Source organism: Mirounga leonina, unplaced genomic scaffold, assembly GCF_011800145.1.
Source record: "Mirounga leonina isolate KUSES-001 unplaced genomic scaffold, KU_Mleo_1.0 Mir_366, whole genome shotgun sequence".
NCBI classification, from domain to species: Eukaryota; Metazoa; Chordata; class Mammalia; order Carnivora; family Phocidae; genus Mirounga; species Mirounga leonina.
The window spans coordinates 19,388,291-19,404,347 of NW_023270709.1; the positions used below are offsets into that span (position 1 = coordinate 19,388,291).

Consider the following 16,057-nt stretch of genomic DNA (forward strand, 5'->3'; position numbering starts at 1 on the left):
AAAAATGAAGCCTTTCAGGATTGACCTGGTGACACTAGATTTACATTTTAATCAACTACAGAAGTTTGCCACTAAGGGGCTTGGTAAAACGATCCTGAGAAACTGGGCCATGCGGGTAAAAGGAGAATGTGGGGCCACTTTCCACAGTGGTGTCCAAGGGCGATCAGCGTCGCGGTGTTTGGGAGTCTTGCTTGCAGCATGGCACAGGGTGACTCACCCAGATGGACATTTCCACCCCAGCAACAGCGCTGGGACGAGTCATGAACTGGCAGTGAACCTTGGCTCCTTTTTTGTTGGCAAGTCAGGTGGCTGACTCACCGAGGAGAGGGTCAGATATTGGTGCCCAGGATGCAAGAAGCAAAGAAGCCACCTGGCCTGTGAGGACTCTGATAGAGAATGTCTTTTGAGCTATTCCGTAGGGTGTTTTCACTTAAAGCATCTGCTGGGAAAGTAAGTGTTCTTCATTTCTGTCTAATATGTTCTCAGTGGTACAGGAACATGCCGGCCCCAACATCCCTTCTGGACTGTGGGGAGCACAGTATTCACAGCACTCGAGGGGAGATTAAAACAAAGCTCAAACCAAAGGGGACTCCAGAGAACATCTGACAGGAGGGAGAATGCTATCAGAATGATTCCTAACCGGCTTCCAAGCCAGAGTACTGCAACGTGATTGCCGGACGCTGCTCTTTTGGGGTGGCAGAAAAGAGAGGACAGCCTGGGACTGCAGGAGAATCCATAACATTTTCTTACAAACTTGTCACTGCCTAAAACTCACATTTACGACTGCTTTTCAGCTCTCTCCCATGGAGCAGTTTCCTTATCTGCAAAATGGGGGCAATAATTGTTTCTATGTGATTGGGTGTTCTGACAATTAAATGACCCAGTGCAGGTGAAGGGATGAGCAGCGTGTGGGGAACCTGGTGCTCCCAAGTCTGTTGTCTACTGTGGTTCTTACCCACCTCTCTACATACCCTTCAGTAAGTTACATGATGTCTTTGGGTGCCAATAAATAAGGAATAGATGGGGATGAAGAAAGGAAAGCCTGTAAGAAGGTGGGGCTGGGTGGGATTAAAAAATAGGAGTAGAGGAGCGCCTGGCTGGCTCAGTCAGTAGAGCACGGGGCTCTTGACCTCAGGGTCATGAGTTCAAGCCCCACGCTGGGCATGAAGCCTACTTTAAAAAAAATTAGGAGTAGAAGTAAGAGAAAAGCACACACACACACTCACACATAAACATATACACACATATGTACACACACACTAACTCACATTTACACACACCCACACTCACCACACTCACACACTCATAGTCAAATATACACACTCACAACATACATACATCCACACACACACACGCATACTTATATACACACATTTACACACACTCTCTCTTTTTAAAAAAATCTAACAATATTAGCTTAGCTTATTTATTTCAGGGAAGTTTTTCTCACTAGTAAAGCTGGCCTAACCCAGAGAAAAGTCAAGGCCCCCCCATCTCTATGACCTCACTGGGCAAGGAAACGTCTGTGAGGAGTGCAGTGATGTGAACTCAAACGGTTTCAATGTGGGCACTTGGCAGACTTTACCCAAACACAAAAACAACCCCACCATGAGTAAACTTGAAAGTAAACATCAAAGATTCTTGTGATACAGAAACAGAAAAGAAGAAGAAAAGTTTTTCTTCACTGACCTCCACTTTTACCCAATTTTCTGAATTCACCAATATCTTTTCCATCTATAACATAGGACACTGAGGCGCGCCCACTGAACCCTACATCACCCCAGCTGGGAGGCTGTGCTCTGGACTCCCACCAGCTGAGCTATGCTCTCACAAAGGGTCAGCTGTGTTTGGTCCTAAACTGGTTTATGTCAATTGTACTTCTCTCTAATTACATAATTTCATTAACAAATGTAAAAAGACAGTTGCTGGTTCTAAGAAAATGAAGTTGGATGCTTAGGGAACAACCTGATAAGGCTGTCGCTAAAAGAACTGTCAAATTTGGGATGGGTACGACAATTTACAAAAGACTATAAAAGAGAAAGAAAAATCTAGAAGTACTCTGCATTTAGACTGTTTTGTGTCTTTTAAGATGGCATGCATCATTTATAATGAATCTCCATTTCACCAAACTTTTCAAAGAATCAACCGCTACTGCTTCTCATAACCATAGGGAAAACATCTATGGTTTTGATAAACCTAACAGCTCACAATTATTCTGTGCAAGGCACTTGCTGAGTGTTTCTTATATACTTGAATAATGAAAGAATGAACCAACTTTGCTAAAGCAAGTATTTTGGAACTTTGATAAAATATTGGTTCTATTTTGGCTAGTGCTGGCTTTTAGAATATAAATTTTCAATTAGCAATAATCGCACAAATGTCTTATCTTGTTCCTAATCTTGCTTCCGTTAAACAGTGTGAAAGAGAAATTATTTCTACCTCTGGGCACATAAAACGTCCCATCATGGGAACAGAATCAAACACGGCAACAGCTCACGGCTCGGATGCACACAGCACAAAGCTACGCGAGCAGAACAAGAATCAGACGTATATATAACCTTTCTCCTGAACTGCAGGGCATTAACAATGCCTGAAAACACACGGCTTCAGCAAGTTTGAGCAACACGCCATATGGTGAAAATTGTTATATAATTTCTAAGTCAATAGTTTAGAAGCTCTGGGCCTGGAAATGTTCATATCCGCACTGATCCACAGATATGCCACCCCAAGACAGGTTTAAGATTTTATTTTTGGGGTGCCTGGGTGGCTCAGTCGGTTACAGATTTTTTTTAGTAATCTCTATGCCCAACATGGGGTTCGAACTTACAACCCCAAGATCAAGATTCGCGTGCTCTACCGACAGAACCAGCCAGGCGGCCTTCACCAGATTGGTTTTAATTTTTGGCATGAAGATCTATAGAAAAATAGGTTTGTGAAAAATATTCCCCCACTAGGAAGAAAACTGAAACCAAGGGGACTGGAAGTCACTGTTATTTACCAACATGGCACATTTTAGGCAGTGATGAATCATGGACTGATTCATTATCAAGAAGGCCTCAGTTATAATCGGCAGTGATTTAACCATTTACAAAGATCTATTATCTGTATGACACTCTCAAGTGTGGTCAGTGTTCACTGCAATAGCTTTATAGTCCTAAATGTGGATCTACGTCTGTGTGTACGAAGATCCATGCAGGGAAGATGAGAGTTTACGTAGAAATACGCCAAGCTTTGGGTCCCTCATTTTTGCAGGTCACTTGTTTCGTTTTTGTTTTCTTCATCCTGGCACAAGCGTTTTTGCTTTAAAGACTCAGACTTATCTGCCAGACAAGCATTATTATGCCTACCTAACCCAAAGGTTATAATAAGAAATAAATACAGTTAAAATGTAAAACGTCTCAGAGCCTGATTCAGGGCAATTCAAACCGCTTAACAAACAAGTCTTTGACTTGCCTCTGAAAAGTCCATTACAACAGCTGTGTGGCCAACATAAAGTGTCTGATTCATGCTTTATCAGAGAGCGAGAGGACGGGGTCTGAGATCACCCTGGGCCATGTCTCCTCCTCCCACAGATGAGGAAACAGATCCCCAAAGGTGAGCAGCTGGTGGCAAAACTGAGTCTCGTCAATTCCAGTGCGTTCTCTTTCCACAGAGCTGATGCTATTACCCTCAGGACTGCGACAACGTGACCACGACAAAGACGGTAAATAGTGAGTGGCTTACGTACTTTCCGCGGACAGGTCATTTGGTCATCGAATCAACCCTAGGAGATGGAATGATTATCATCCTCATTTAACATGTGAGGAAACAGAGGGGCAGTGAGATTCGGTGGCTCCCCGGGCGGTCTGACATCGGAGCCCACACTCTCCCTCGCAGCACTCCAAAAGCCCGCTGCCGTGCCACCCAACATGCTACAGACTTGCGTATTTCTACGTGGGACAGCTTGAGAGCGAAGGGCGCTGCGGTCACTTTTAACAAATAGTCAAACGGAACATTCTGACACACCGCATGAAACTCAGCGCCCTGCCTCCCTTGGCTCCCTCAATCCCTGTGCTTTCAAGTCTCTCCCCCCTACCCCTCCTCCTTCTCTCTGCCCCCCAAGTTTTGAGAGCCCCCTCGAGAGCTCTCCGTCGGTATCAATGATTCCATTATTCACTGAGCCTGACAAATAGGTCGGTTTCAGGAAATCCATGCTCCCCCTTTTCCATTTCCTCTACTTCCCATCAGAGAATGAAGGCTTCTATCTTAGTGTTTCTATTCACCATTAAGAAGGAATTGCAACTTCTTTTTTAATGAAGAGAAGGGAAATCAAGTTAGTATGAAACCAATCAACAAATCTACCAGTAATATACTTAGTAGGCAGATTATTTACAATGGATACAAACAAACCTGAGAACAGCTAGCAAGAATTTTACTTTTTGCTAAGGTGGTCATTGTATTTGCACAATAATAGGGCTGTCTAAAGAATAAGAATTTCTCCCCACGTTTTATAAATAGACATTGCTCTATGAGCCGAGAGAGTGCTGTATTTCAGGGCCGAATGGAACATGCTATTTGATGTGATCATGCAAATTAAAAGTAGTAAATTTATTAGGCTCTCAGTAAGTTTAAAAATCATTTTTATCTTTTTAAATATTTCTGTATTTGTATTTGTAACGCAGAGCTCCAGAAATCTTTAGTTTCACATGTCAATTTTATTATCTGTACTTTAAATGAAGTTATTTCCCATTTAAAAAAAAAAAGTTTGTTGTGGGGCACCTGGGTGGCTCAGTCAGCTAAGTGTCTGCCCTTGGCTCAAGTCATGATCTTGAAGTCCTGGGATGAGTCCTGCATTGGGATCCCTGCTCAGCGGGGAGTCTGCTTCTCCCTCTCCCTCTGTGCTCTCTTTCAAATAAATAAATAAAATCTTAAAAAAAACAAAAAGTTTGTCCTATATTCAGGGATATGTGTTGATACAGTGCAGAAGACCAGAATGGTCTCTGTGGACAATAAGGAAGAATGTGATTCTAGAAGACACGACAAAGAAAAACAACCTCCCTGAAGCATTATTTTAACCACATCACTGCAGTGGCCCCTGTTCTGCACCGTATCAGTCAACCAATAATCAGTTTACACTAAGCTCAGTTTAGACTTCAGAATTCTGTTCAGCCCTTCCGGATTTTGTCCTTCCTTGGGTTTTCTATAGCACTCAAAATCTATAAAACAGACAGTTTAACTCAATATTATCTCAAAATGTTTACTGTTGTTTGTTATGCACACTTTTGCTTTCCACCCAACTTTTTGATTTCTCAAGGGCTTTCCGAGGCTGCACACACAGTAGGGGTTTTGTGGATCCTTTAAGGAACCATTCTGAGACCTGCTGGCTCCCTGGGTTATAGAAGAGGAACAGCCCTGGGCCAGGTGGGAGTCACGGAGCAGAGGATGAGGAAGGTAGATGGAGGATATATAATAAAGGACCCTACATGTAGTCCAAGGAGAATAGATTTTCTCTCTAAGTGGTGAGGAGTCCTTGAGTAGAGTTCTACTTCAGGAACATCTCTCTGGCTGTATCCTGAATAACATCAGCTGAACAAAGAGTGAGCTCTGCATAGCCACAGCATTTGTTTCTGTTACAGTAGGAAATCGTTTACTTTTGTAGTTTATTTAAATCCAAAAGCACACACCCAACACCAAAATACACACTGGGCTAACACTCAAAGCAGACTGTTCTAGACTCTGTAGAATTTATTGTCTAAAGTGCTAATGGGCCAATAAAAAGACAAATTGACTACAACCAACATTAAGAAGTACTTATTCACTTCAATGATATATATTTGCTAAAGGTGTAGGAATGATGTTTGGAAAGAAAGGCTCATTTACTCACTGTGAGCAACAGAAGAAATTTCCCTCGTTTCAGATTAACTTTTGAAAAAATTGTATATCGAATAATTTCTCAACAAGTTTGCTTTATGTGGCAAGCAAAGCATTGTCAGGAAACAAAATTCCCTACAAGCAAGTGATCTCCTTTTGCTTTCTAGTCTTGTAAGACCTGCATCCTCTCCATCCATCCCTCACTATTCTTTTTAAAAAGCAAATGAGAAAGTCATTCAGCTGATGTTCTTCTTAGTAGAAATGAGGAGAACACATTCATTAAGACTAAATACCTAGGGCGCCTGGGTGGCTCAGATGGTTAAGCGTCTGCCTTCGGCTCAGGTCATGAGAGCAGGGTCCTGGGATCGAGTCCCGCATTGGGCTCCCTGCTCAGTGGGGAGCCTGCTTATCCCTCTGACGCTCTCTCTCTCTGTCGCTTATGAATAAATAAATAAAATCTTAAAAAAAAAAAAAAAAAAAAAGACTAAATACCTAATGGGGCGCCGGGGTGGCTCAGTCGTTAAGCGTCTGCCTTCCGCTCAGGTCATGGTCCCAGGGTCCTGGGATCAAGCCCCGCATCGGGCTCCCTGCTCCGCGGGAAGCCTGCTTCTCCCTCTCCCACTCCCCCTGCTTGTGTTCCCTCTCTCGCTATGTCTCTCTCTGTCAAATAAATAAATAAAATCTTAAAAAAAAAAAAAGACTAAATACCTAAGGAAATGGGGACACAATCAAAAGAGTAGTAATCAAACTTCCTTCATGAACAGAAATGCTTCCCTCCTGAGCTAAAGCAATTGTGATAAACTCCTTAAAAGGACCAAGACTCACCAAATAATAAATCAGTAGTCATCTGTGTTCAATGGAATAGGGATGCAATGCCTCAAGGAAGGAACACTAGCAAAACGTGGGGCTGGAAGGTCATGTTTCCCTGTGATTGTGTAGTTTGTATCACCAGTGACTACTAGAACATTCAGGACGTGAGTGGGTCGTGGAAACCAACAGCATCTGTGCTTTGCTCGTATCAATGGACAGTGAATTTCCAAAACAGTGACAAGGAATGACATGGCACATTAAACCTCTTCTTCATGTGGTAATCCCAACAGCTACCATTTCTAGCTGGAGATGGTGCCCCAGTATTTCTAACTGTTGGAACACCTCTGAAGATACTAATACCCCCTTTACAGGGAAAGAGCCTGGCGCTTAAAAATAAAAAAACCAGTCCATGACTTCTTAGCAAATTAGTGGCACAGACAGATCCTGAAATCAAATCTTGTTGACTTCAAAGCCACGTGCTAGAACTGGAAAGAATGAATGTGAATTTTATGGGGAAAAACAGAACTGCCGAATAAAGAAAACAGACGAAGAGGACTGAGGCCCAAAAATCAAGTGAAGAGAGAGAGCCAACTTACCAGCATATTTTGTAGTATTAGATTCATCCATGGACCAAAAGCAATAATCAAAGGCAAAAACCTGAATGAAAGAACAAATTATTAAAGATTAATTAACTTCTATGAGTAAATCAGACTACAAAAAAAAAAAGATTTGCTGATAAACATGAGGGTTCTTGCTACTGTCTGATTAGAAAAAAACACTATAGATTTAATGCTTTATTAATCCTAAAGCTTCTTTTGGACTAAACTGTTGGTTATCTTACTGTATTAGAGTGAGTTGCATACGAAAATTGCTATTTATCCAGAATGGGAACGAGACATCTTAACCAAAAAAATATTTTTAATGATACATTTAGTAAGAAAAAAAAAAAACCAACCCCAAAACAATGACTTCTCACCCAAGTCCACAGTTCCCGCATCTGCTGAAGCCCTTGGCTGGATTCCCAGGCTTTGCTAGAAACATGAAAGTGATCAACTTGCGTTTTAATCACCTCCTTCTAGCTTTCTGTGATGGTACCATTTATAGCCAAAGTTCCAAACTCCCCACATTCCCACCTTGGACTCCATTCTCTCTGTTTCAGCATACCACCTTGGGCCAGGTCTTGTTACCAAACCGATAACTCACTCTTGGGTTTATTCGTTTTCTGTAGAGTTACGGAATGACCACTATGTACTGGGAAACGCTGATGTGTCCTGCATTGGGATTCTCATCCAATTTCTGCTTCCATGCATATGACCACCACTCATGTTCCAGCCATCATTTGCAGATGTAGAGGGCAATGCTCCCCAAAGTGTGCCCCAAGAAACAGTCGTTTCAGGAGATATTCCATGAGAAACGATTCAACTGTGTTGCCAATGGTGTACATTTTGCCTGTTTCCTCAAGGCAATTCTCAATATTAAAGGTTCTGAAAATTTATCCAGCAAAGAAACTCATTTAAATGCTTAATTTTTTATTTCTCCAGTTCATTTTAGGGAAGAGACCCTTTCCTGAGTAACACCTATTAACATGCCTTGAAACTACTGTTTCTCGGTGTACCCCCTTGGCAAACTCTGGCTCAGAGGACTCAGCAGCCACTTTCCTGGGCTCCCTGTTATAGCCTTTTCCCCTGGCAGTCCAAACAGCAAATTACAGACCTCCCACAGACAGGAACCCTCTAGTGCTTAATCATTTCCTAGGGACTACAAGCACTGAGCAAACAGAACCCAAACTCTTTGACCTGGCATTTGATACGGGCCACAATGAGGCATTTCCAGCCCCTGTCCCCCAGCTTCCTTATGCTTCCACTGAACCTGTCTGTACCTTGGAAATGGGAGGAACGATTCCACCCCGTCCTTGTCCTCCTCTTCATTTACACCCTTCAAAATGCTTCCTATTTCTTAAGGCCCGCTTTGACGCAATTTTCCGCCAGGAAACACTTCTCAGTTAAATCCAAAGGAATTCTCTCTCTTCCCTGAAATCTTACAATGCTGTTTAATCCTTTTTCTTGCCACTCTTATACCAGTGACCTGTTTTCCATTTATCAGGGTAGGTGATCCATGCATATGTTTTACCTCCACTGGTAGACGAAGTTCCTTGAAGGCAGGAACCATACCCAATTCATACTTGTATCTTACAGTGTTCACAGTAGTTATTTATAGCTACTTATTGAATGATTAATGGTACTGAGACCTTGCAAGAAAGCAGGTACTTTCTAAATCCTAAAAAGACTAAGCTATGTTCTGAAGAGTTTCAGACCTGCATGCACACTGTTAACAACCGACACAGGTACATACAAGGTACACAGCTTGCATCATCAATCTCAAATCCAAACTCAAATTTTGCGACTTATACACACTTATTCACTCTGGTCTTACAGTAACCAAGGTTACAACGAACAGTAGTTTCAGCCAACAGAGTGTGGGATATTTACTGCATTTCAGGGCTTTTCCCGTGACTCGAGAGGCCACACAGGCGAAATCCAGTTAATCTTCCTGCCTCTAGGCAGCACTGAACTTCTCCTGAGACATGATGATCTGACTTGTTTTCAAACGTTTCCAGGTAAGGAGATTCCACAACCTAGCTTTTTTTTTTTTTTTTTTTATTCTTATGTTAATCCCCATACATTACAACATTAGTTTAAATGAAGTGTTCCATGATTCATTGTTTGTGCATAACACCCACTGCTCCATGCAGAACGTGCCCTCTTTAATACCCATCACCAGGCTAACCCATCCTCCCACCCCCCTCCACAACCTAGCTTTAATGGCATCTTATAACACTTAAGTTCCATTCTCAGGACATTTTTCCCTTCCTTTTGACCTAAGTCAACTCTCCTTACTTTAAATGGCCAAGAGAGACTATTTTCCATTTTTCTATTATCTTCATTGTTTTCCTCTAGAGTCTCAGTGAATTCCTCTTAGTAGTTGCTATATACAGTGAAATATCATTTATTCCCCATATGTTGATGTTTCATACCTAAAACTTTCTTTTAACCATTTGCTACTTTGTATACAGAGCAAGAAAGTGAGGGAAGTACAGTCACAGTTATGCTACTTGAAATAAAATGGAATCCTCCCCAAATTTTGGGGGTCTACCTCTCAGTAACAATCATTCCCTATTCTGTGCCAACGTCCATTTCTAGCAGCTAATAAAGTCAGTTTTGCTCATAAAAAGGGAGAAAACAAAATTTTTCATTTTAAGCATCTGCCTCCTAAAATTCAGACAAACGTTAAAATCCCACAGAGCAGTTTTAAAAACAAACAAACAAACAAACAAAAACAAAACAAAACAAAAATTCCGCAGAGGAGGAAAGGCCCATGATAGGACTGGTGAAGGACTACTTTTTGCTTGCCAAATACTGAACTCTCCTTGACCTGAATTATGTCTCGAATTTCACAACCTTTGATCACAGGCATTTTAGAATGGCCATATCTCAAACCATGGAGTACAGGTATGCAGTACATATTTGCGATTCAGAAAGCTAAAGCCCAGACGTCTGAGGGATTTCCCTAAAACTCAAGGCAAGTGAACAGAAAAACTGTTATATTTTTCTCCTCTAATGCAGGCTACAAGTGATCCTCCCTTCCATGAAATTCTACTGACTTCGGAGCTCCTGTGGAGTTCACATGTGGTTCTATTGGATGCCTCAGTTCCCGTGCGTGGGTCTTCCCTCCACTTGCAACGTGAGCTCCTTGCAGACAGGGACTATGTTTCGTGAACCTCATCATGCCTGGGTCAGGATCTCATACAGAGCAACCACTGTAAGTAGCATTTTCTCAGTAAACAAACATCATACCAGGAGAAGGAGCTGGAACACAGACACGAGGACAGAACAGATGTGAAAACTGGTATGAAGAAGCAGAAGTTCGGGGCCCCTGGGTGGCTCAGTCGGTTAAGCGTCTGCCTTTGGCTCAGGTCATGGTCCTGGAGTTCCAGGATCAAGCCCCACATCGGGCTCCCTGCTCAGCGGGAAGCCTGCTTCTCCCTCTGCCCCTCACCCTGCTTGTGCTCTCTCTCTCTCTCTCTCAAATAAATAAATAAAATTATTAAAAAAAAAAAAAGAAGAAGTTCAACTGCAAGATATATTTTTAGATGTTTCATTATTTTCATATGCATGTTTCTTTTCTTTTTTTTTTAGTGCACAAGTGGAGGGGGAGGGGCAGAGGGAGAGGGAGAGAGAAAATCTCCAGCAGACTGCCCACTGAGTGCAGAGCCCAACGTTGATCCACGACCCCGAGATCATGACCTGAGTTGAAATCGAGAGTTGGAAGCTTAACCAAGTGAGCCACCCAGGCAGCCCTCATATGCATGTTTTTGAGCGAACTTGGTTCCTTCAATGGTCAAGTACAAATCTGGTCATGAGATGAGCACTAGGGTCCACTTTGGCACCGTTATTCCATGGCTCATGTATAATTTGTAGCTTGCATAGAGATTAGAACACTTATTTGCTGTTAGAACAATTAGTTCTTATGATTGTTATTAAAACAGTTTCAAGGGTATTCAAAATAATTTGTCTTATGGAGTCCAATCATTTCTCTTGCAATCTTGTTAGTCCTATACACTATTCACAAACTATTATCCTTCTTTTCATGGCCAAATTTAATTATAATTTAATCACAAAAGGTTTATAACAAAAGGGGACATGATTTTCTTTGGTCTCAGAGAAGTTTTGCTCTTCCAATACAAAACCCACTGACATGTCAAAAGAGAATAAAACCATTTTCTTGAGAGCTACTCCTTAGAAAATGACCACCTCAAATTAAAAAAAAAAAATTCATCTTTTTCAAAGCCATCACATTATATTAAAGAAATATGTTATTTAAGACTTCAAGGTCATTTCATTAAAATTCCTAAATGCATATTTCATCTATTCATTACGAAGTTACTAGCATCCCAACTGGAGCATGGGAATGGGGGACTTCTTAAATGCATACAACTGACAAAAAAAATTAATTTCCTATTTTGTCAATGCCAATCCACATTGTGAGCATTTTTTGTAAAGGCACCCACACCTTCCAAGAGCCTTCAATTAGATAGAGTCAAAAGGACAGATAATCTCCCTTTGTTTTTAAAATCTGAAAGCCATTATCTTCATTGTTTTCAAGAAAATTTTACTCTACCTTCTCAAACTCCTACTCCTTCCTCTTAGTTTGCAACTTGTAAAACTCCTACCAGCATTTAATTCCCTGCAGCTTGCTGTTCACGTCTGTTCCACTTTCATCGCTCTCTTAAAAATGTTAGCTTTGCATCTTTGTGAACAACTGAACATCTAGTAAAGTTACAACAAGCTGTTCTTAATAAGGTAAATGTGTTGACTGATACATATTCTGAGGCAAAGGAGCCCCAGGACTTAGGAGCAGGATGCAACATAGTCAAACTCTGGTCGTATCTAAATGTCCTCACCATAGTCAAACTCTGGTCCTATCTAAATGTCCTATGTCTGATGGCATTTCAACAAAATACAATTTTTAAAAATTTTAAAAATGCAAGAAAGACTTTTAAATTTTTTTTTTTTTTAAGATTTTATTTATTTATTTGACAGGGAGAGACACAGCGAGAGAGGAAACACAAGCAGGGGGAGCGGGAGAGAGAGAAGCAGACTTCCTGCGGAGCAGGGAGCCTGATGCGGGGATCGATCCCAGGACGCTGGGATCATGACCTGAGCCGAAGGCAGACGCTTAACGACTGAGCCACCCAGGTGCCCCAAGACTTTAAAAATTTTTTAAAAATTTTTAAAAATGCAAGAAAGACTTTTAAAATTTTTAAAAATTTTTTAAAAATGCAAGAAAGAATTTTCTTTGTTTCCTTGAAGAACCAGAAGGCATCGGCGTTCTAAGAAACATGATCTGTAATCATTTTCTGACCCATAAAAGCCAAACATGCAGGAACTTGCAATTCCAACTATCTTCCATTCATCCTTCCTAGTTGTGTGCATTCACCAGTAAGTTCTCCAGTTATACAATGATTAATCCACAAAGCGATCAACAAATAACTATTTGCCACCCCTGTCAATTGGAACTCAAATATGTATTAGGCATGTTGTTTGTACTCCAGTTGTTTATAGTCTAGCTAAAAATAACAACATAAACAATTATTTTAATATGTCTCATACCCCCTTTTCCAGGCAGAAAGTGATTAACCCCAATTATACCAAGATAATTTAATTTTATGTAAAGAAATATTTCTAGGTGTGCCTGGGTGGCTCAGTCAGTTAGGCATCTGCCTTCGGCTCAGGTCATGATCTCAGGGTCCTGGGATTGAGCCCTGCATCAGGCTCCCTGCTCAGCGGAGAGCTTGCTTCTCCCCCTGCCCCTCCCTACCACTCATGGTCTCTTTCTCTCTCAAATAAATAAAATATCTCAAAAAAAGAAATATTTCTACACATATTCATCAGATTTTTGGCAGTGAGTAAAAGCCGACTCCCTTTCAATTTCTCCAAATTAAAATCTTTCAATGACATCTCAAATGTCACTTTTTAATTTTTACTTTTTTAAAGATTTTATTTATTTATTTGACAGTGAGAGAGGGAACACAAGCAGGGGGAGTGGGAGAGGGAGAAGCAGGCTTCTCGAGGAGCAGGGAGCCCGATGTGGGGCTCGATCCCAGGGCCCTGGGATCATGACCTGAGCCGAAGGCAGATGCTTAATGACTGAGCCACCCAGGCACCCCTCAAATATCCCTTCTTTATGAAAACTCTCTTAAGGATACTTACTACTCTGAATCTCTTATTTGTCTAACCAGAGTTCGTGTATGTGTGGTGGGGGCGTGTGTGTGAGAGAGAAACAGAGATTCATTCCTTTTGTTCTGCTACGTGATTAATTCTCAGAGGCCAAGATTTTGGTTTTCCTAATGTTTTATTGTCCATAATTCCACCAAACCAAAAAAAAAACAAACAAACTGAGAATTTACTTTGTAAAGCAACTTCTTGGCAAAGTTCCTTTTAATTAAATGATCTTGTAAACCTGTTTTCACATACGATGGCTGCTGAAAACAGCGCACATTGGTTGGTGTACCCTTCAGCTGTACGTATAAGACACCACAGTGGTACTTTGTCAAAGTCTCTGTTTTCATTCAACTGTGGAAGTGACAAGACTAGTGTCACCCTAGAGACATGAGGTGTGTTTACTGGATTCCCACCCCTGTCCCGAGAAGACAGGGGCATGCTCCCCTATTCATCTATTATGTCCAGAGTCAGCCAGATCTTCAGCTCTCAGAGTTCTCACCAATGACCAAGAAATCCTCTGGGCGTATTAAGGACAGTGGGAAGTCTGGGGGGCAAAGGGAAGAAAAGAGAATGCAGACCTATGAAGGAATCCCTCCTTCCTGTAACTATCTCCCTCTCCTCACCGCGCTGCCCAGGGGGCTACAGCTCATTCTTCAAGTCCTGCCCAAAGGTCGCCTCCTCCAATGTTTCCTCAACTTCCCTCCTACGTGCTGTCTTAGTCAAAAGCGTTAGCTCTCTAACACACCCTCTACTGAAATAACTACCCATTTTACATTCAGTTGGGATTGTGGGAATTCAAACAAAATACCTGCCAATACGATGCTTGGTGTATAATAGTAACTCAGTGTCGGCAGCTACCATGATCAGCATTAACAACATCTACTAGTGGACTCCTCTCCCCAGACAGCAGTAGAATTACTACTTGTGGAGTGAATATTATGTACCAGGTACCATTCTCAGTGTTTTAGAGTCTCATCCAGCTGGGACCTCCCCCAAGCCAGGGACTGTGCTGATTCATTTCTTTCCTTCCTACAGGTACAGATGCAGTAGATAGCTTGATTTGCTTAATCAAGTAAAGAGAGAAAAGTAAAAAGGCAGCTAAAGTGCACATGGCCATGAGTGGAAGAGATCCTACAGTTCCTGAGCTCTGTAGCAAAAGTATCAATGCAAAGCACACCACCCCTACCTCCCAAATCCAGAATGGGAAGGGCTTCCCACCCTGTGTTGACGTGCTTTGCTTTGCATGAAGGAGTGTGTTCCTCTCCTCTCTTTCTATACGGCCACCCTCCTCTCTTTGCACAATTCATCCACTGTTCACATCTGCAGACCCAGCTGCTATCGACAGCCTGTCCTGGCAACTATCTACTTTGAAACTAAGCCCGAGATCTCTTTGCAAACCCCCATTTCTCCAGTTTTATAAATACTGCTTTGCGAATGTTCAATTCTGTCAAGTTGGAAGACCACAACTAATATGAAAGACAAGGGCGAAATCTGTTCACATTTCACCACACTGAATTGAACTGAATCCGACCAAGAAAAAAAAATTACTGTATTTCATGGCATGTTGAAATTTTCCTTTTAGTGCCAAGCTTCAACACTTTTCCCTTTCATCTTTCTCCTAAGTCAGAGATGTGAAGAGTCATTAAAAAAAAAAAGAAGGGTTGGCTGTCGTTCACCTTGAAGAAGCTGGGCTGAAACGGAAAGGAGAGCGGGTCACTGAAGTATGTCTGATCCCCTGAACCTTTGCCGACTGCTGCGATTTGCATGAGCAGCTTTGCCAGCACTGTACCTGAGCATATCTGCTCCTGCTCACCATCACGGTCGCCCTGACTCCGGGTGCGTTCTACTGAAAGACGCCCCTTTCCCACTGAACCGCTGTCTTCCTGCAGTGTGATGAATCCTCTTCTTCACTTATGCCTGGAGGAGCACGGCATACAACGTCTTGAGTTACACAGTACGGCCCGATTGTGAAGAGGTCCAGCATCCTAAAGGCTCAGCGCAAGACAACAGCATCTGCTGCACACCGACGGGCCAACGAGCCAATGAGGCAGTGCTCCCGATCTCAGGGGATTCACGATCTGCTGTAGGCAAGTGCCACTCTGCACGGCAGCTGGACTTTCTAAGGGTGCCTGGGGAGGTGGCTCTTCAAAGACCTGGTTTGTCTTTGTCATAAGCATCTACGGAGCTAAGAGTCTCCCACTTGTCAAGCCCTCACACTCGAATAGAGGGAAGTCACCAAGAAAAGGGAACAGTGTGGTATGTAGAAGACAGTGTAGACCTACAAGGATGAACACACTGTGGGGCGGGGGTGGAGGAAGTGGGGCAAGGCTCAGGTTTCTAGAGAAGGCAAAGCTGGGCTGAACTTCGACAGATCATTAAAAAGACAAGTAGGAAAGGCATTCCAGGTAAAGGGGAAGCCGGCAAGCAATGGAGAAAAGGTGGGCATGACTGGAGTAGTTTGCAAGAACAGTGGGCAGGGGAGCAAAAGTGAAGAACGGGGCGAGCCAGCCGCGGGAGACTGTGCACCTTACAGAGAAGCCTGGGCTTTAGCATGCTGGCACATGTCGGGGCCACATTCTCACTCTGGAAGGATCACTGTGGCAGCAATGTGGATG

At 42.4% G+C, this 16,057-nt stretch overlaps 1 protein-coding gene across 1 annotated transcript in view; it reads right to left on the bottom strand.

Annotated features, from left to right (window-relative positions):
• The window catches only part of KIF13A (kinesin family member 13A), a 205,489-nt gene that overhangs the window by 94,613 nt on the left and 94,819 nt on the right, over nt 1-16,057 (bottom strand). Inside the window, exon 3 of the mRNA XM_034985737.1 lies at nt 7,257-7,317. Coding sequence (XP_034841628.1) covers nt 7,257-7,317 — 61 coding nt within the window. The remainder of the gene's footprint in view (nt 1-7,256; nt 7,318-16,057) is intronic.